Source organism: Nematolebias whitei, chromosome 8 (assembly GCF_014905685.2).
Source record: "Nematolebias whitei isolate Nwh7 chromosome 8, NemWhi1, whole genome shotgun sequence".
In the NCBI taxonomy this organism is placed as follows: domain Eukaryota; kingdom Metazoa; phylum Chordata; class Actinopteri; order Cyprinodontiformes; family Rivulidae; genus Nematolebias; species Nematolebias whitei.
In genome coordinates, this window is record NC_056505.1 from 2,646,101 (window position 1) to 2,649,318 (window position 3,218).

General features: G+C 41.2%; 1 protein-coding gene across 1 annotated transcript in view; it reads left to right on the plus strand.

Moving 5' to 3' along the window:
• Positions 1-276: 276 nt before the first annotated feature.
• LOC119412980 (complement C5-like) overlaps positions 277-3,218 on the plus strand; it is a gene marked incomplete in the record, with an annotated part of 48,175 nt that continues 45,233 nt past the window's right edge. The window contains 5 exon segments of the mRNA XM_037679991.1: positions 277-393; positions 1,307-1,510; positions 1,587-1,799; positions 2,025-2,177; positions 2,264-2,390. Of these exon segments, the coding sequence (XP_037535919.1) occupies positions 277-393; positions 1,307-1,510; positions 1,587-1,799; positions 2,025-2,177; positions 2,264-2,390 (814 nt within the window).

The following is a 3,218-nucleotide window of genomic DNA, read 5'->3' on the forward strand; positions in this document are numbered from 1 at the left end:
CAGAACGTGGAGAACAGTCAATAAGGAAAAACCACTAACCGTCTCAGATGATCTCAAGGGTCCTGAAGGGTGGACGTGTTCAGATCTGCAGCTGCTGGAAGGGCTGAGTCCGGTGAAGGACGACAGTCGGCCGCAGCTGTCTGCGTGTCCAGAGTCCGTGATCCAAAAGGGGTGGTCAGGCTTTCCAAGGTCCAGTAACGTGAAGCAGATGTCAGGCAGTACCAGAGGAGCAGGCAGATCGGTGGTTGTGCTGGCGTGGGTCGGTACCAAGAGCAGATGCAGATACAAATCCAAAAGGGCAATCCAAAGAGACGTGGTCGAGGCAGGCAGAGAGTCAAGGAACCAAGAGATCAGGCCAAACAAGAAGGGGAGGACAACCAGAAAGAGGGACAGGTAGCGTGGTGGGCAAGACAAGGAGCGAGGACTTGAACAGGGACAAGAGAGGGGAACAAGGACTACAGGCATGAACGCGAGATATCTAATAACTACTAAGAGTGTTCAACTATCGGGCACCGAAGAGTTGACAGGTTGCTGCTTATAAAGGGTGGAGAGAACAGGTGCAGCCAGTCAGAGATAATCAGGCCAGCTGGCTGCAGTGCAGACAATTAGTGCAGTCAGCCTTCACCAACATGCAGAGTGGACAGACTGGTTCTCCACATACACACACACACATGAGAACCAGGTAGAAGAAGATAAGGAGTGAGGATGAAAAGAACAGAACAGAACTGAGAAACCAGAGCTAGTGAACAGAGTGATAAAGATCTAAATACAGGGACGTGATTCATGACACTGATGCCTAAGATAAGAAGTTGTCCAGTCTAACAAAATTCATCATTACTAATTAGAATTAAGTTCTAAATTGACAAATCACATCTAGCCAAAACACTTCATTTAGCTAACTTTATAGATGATAATTTACTCTGCTTTTAAACCTCATAATTCACTATATTAAAGTTAGAAGATAATTATCTAACCTCATCCTGTGTTGTCAAATTAAAGCCATCATTCATTTCTTCAGCTGTACTCATGATTTGATTTTGACCACTTATATTCACCAAAATCGATAATAAACCTCACAAAATTGTACTTTGACTCAAAGCATTTTTATTATATATGACATTTGAATTTAATACGAAAAGAACTCACTAAAAAGTAAAACTTGTGTCTGATTTAATAATTTCTTGCTTCAGAACCGGAAAGCAAGTGGTGCCCCTTCAGAATAAAATTACTAATAAAAATTCAACGATCTGAGAACCCTTTCCTCTACACCTGTCGTCTCTGTTTTCTTGTCTTGTTGTTGACCCAGTTTGAGACGGTGGACTCCACCCTTCCATCTGCTAGCCAGGCTGGTCTGACACTGGAACCAGTGGCCTATCACTCCCCAAACCAGCGTTACCTCTATATCGACACACCGATGTTTGGCCGCAGCCTCTTGGTGGGGAAATATGCCAACATCCACGTGTACTCAGCCACGCCCTCCTACCTGCGCATCAAATACCTCAACTACCTGGTGAGAAGATGATGGTGGGTGTTATTATTCATCCGGTTTCCATGGGTCCTGATGCATCATTTCTGGTCTCCCTCAGGTGCTCTCCAAAGGGAAGGTGGTGTATTTCAAAAGTGTGGACTTTGTCTCCAGCGCTGATGACAAACAGACGCTGAACTTCCTGGTGATGACCTCCATGGTGCCATCCATCCGGCTGCTGGTCTACTACGTCCTGCATGGAGAGGGAACCACCGAGCTGGTGGCCGACTCTGTCTGGATGGATGTCAAAGACAACTGTGTTAACGGACTCCAGGTGCAACAATGACTTTAATCAAATCCCATGAATAACGAAAAGGGCAGAAATAGTTTATTCGTTTTACAGATACACAACTCACATAATGTACTGCCCAACCAGCACTGACAAGTGGTAAATTATGATGATTTGAACTGTAGGATGTTTTCAGCTCCACTGTTAACTCTGGCTGAACTTCCTGTTTTTGTGAAAATCTGTTAAATATTTGTGGTGTTTCTGCTTCAGGTTGGTGTCTCTGTTGGACAACAACAAACCTTCAGACCAAAGAAAAATATTAACCTGGATGTCAGAACCAATCAGGACGGCCTGGTAGCCCTGTCTGCAGTTGACTCTGCCCTTTTCACCCTCCGGCCCAACTACAGAGACCCTGTTACTATGGTAACCTTTTAAAACCTGACAAGGCCCTTTTGTCTTGTTGTTAGCTGTGAGTTGTGTTTTGAACCAGGATGTACGGTGGCCCACAGGTCCTGCGTCACATCGAGCACAGCGATCAGGGCTGTGGAGGAGGGGGGGGCAAAGACAATGCAGACGTCTTCCGATTGGCTGGCCTCACCTTCATGACCAACACCAATGCCAATCCTTCATCCAACAGTACATCAATCAATCAATCAATCAATCAATCAATCAATCAATCAATCAATCAATCAATCAATCAATCCAATCATTCAATTAATCAATCAATCAATCCAATCAATCAATCAATCAATCAATCAGCCAACAAGTAATCCATTGTTTACAGTTTTGTAGTGTTTACTGTGTTGTTTTGTTTATGTGCATTTGTTTGTTTACCATGTGTTCTTTGGTTTATGTGCATTTGTTAGTTTGTTTATTGTATGGTGTTTTGTTTGTGTGTTGTTTGTATGTGCATTTGTTTGTTTATTTGTTTACTGTGTTGTTTTGTGTATGTGCACTTGTTTGTTTACTGTGGGTAGTTTTGTTTACATGTGTTTGTTTGTTTAATGTGTGCTGTTTTGTATATTTGTGTTAGTTTATTTGTTGACTGTGTGTAGTTTTGTTTACAACTCTTTGTTTGTTTGTTTGTTTACAATGTTTTTTTACTGTGTGTAGTTTTGTTTGTGTGTGTTAGCTTTATTTATTTTATTTACTGTGTTATTTTGTTTACATGTGTTTGGTTGTTTACTGTGTGTTGATTTGTTTACTGTGTGTTGTTTTGTTTACTGTATTGTTTTATATACTTTTGTTTGTTTACTGTGTGTAGTTTTGTTAGTGTGTGATTGTTTTTTGTTTAGTGTGTGCTGTTTTGTTTTTGTGTTTGTTTGTTTGTTTGTTTGTTTAGTGTGTGTTGTTCTGTTTACTGTATTGCTTTGTTCACAGTTTGATTGTTTATTGAGTGTTGTTTTATTTTACTGTATTGTTTTGTTTACAGTTTGTTTATTTGTTTACTGTGTATTGTTTTGT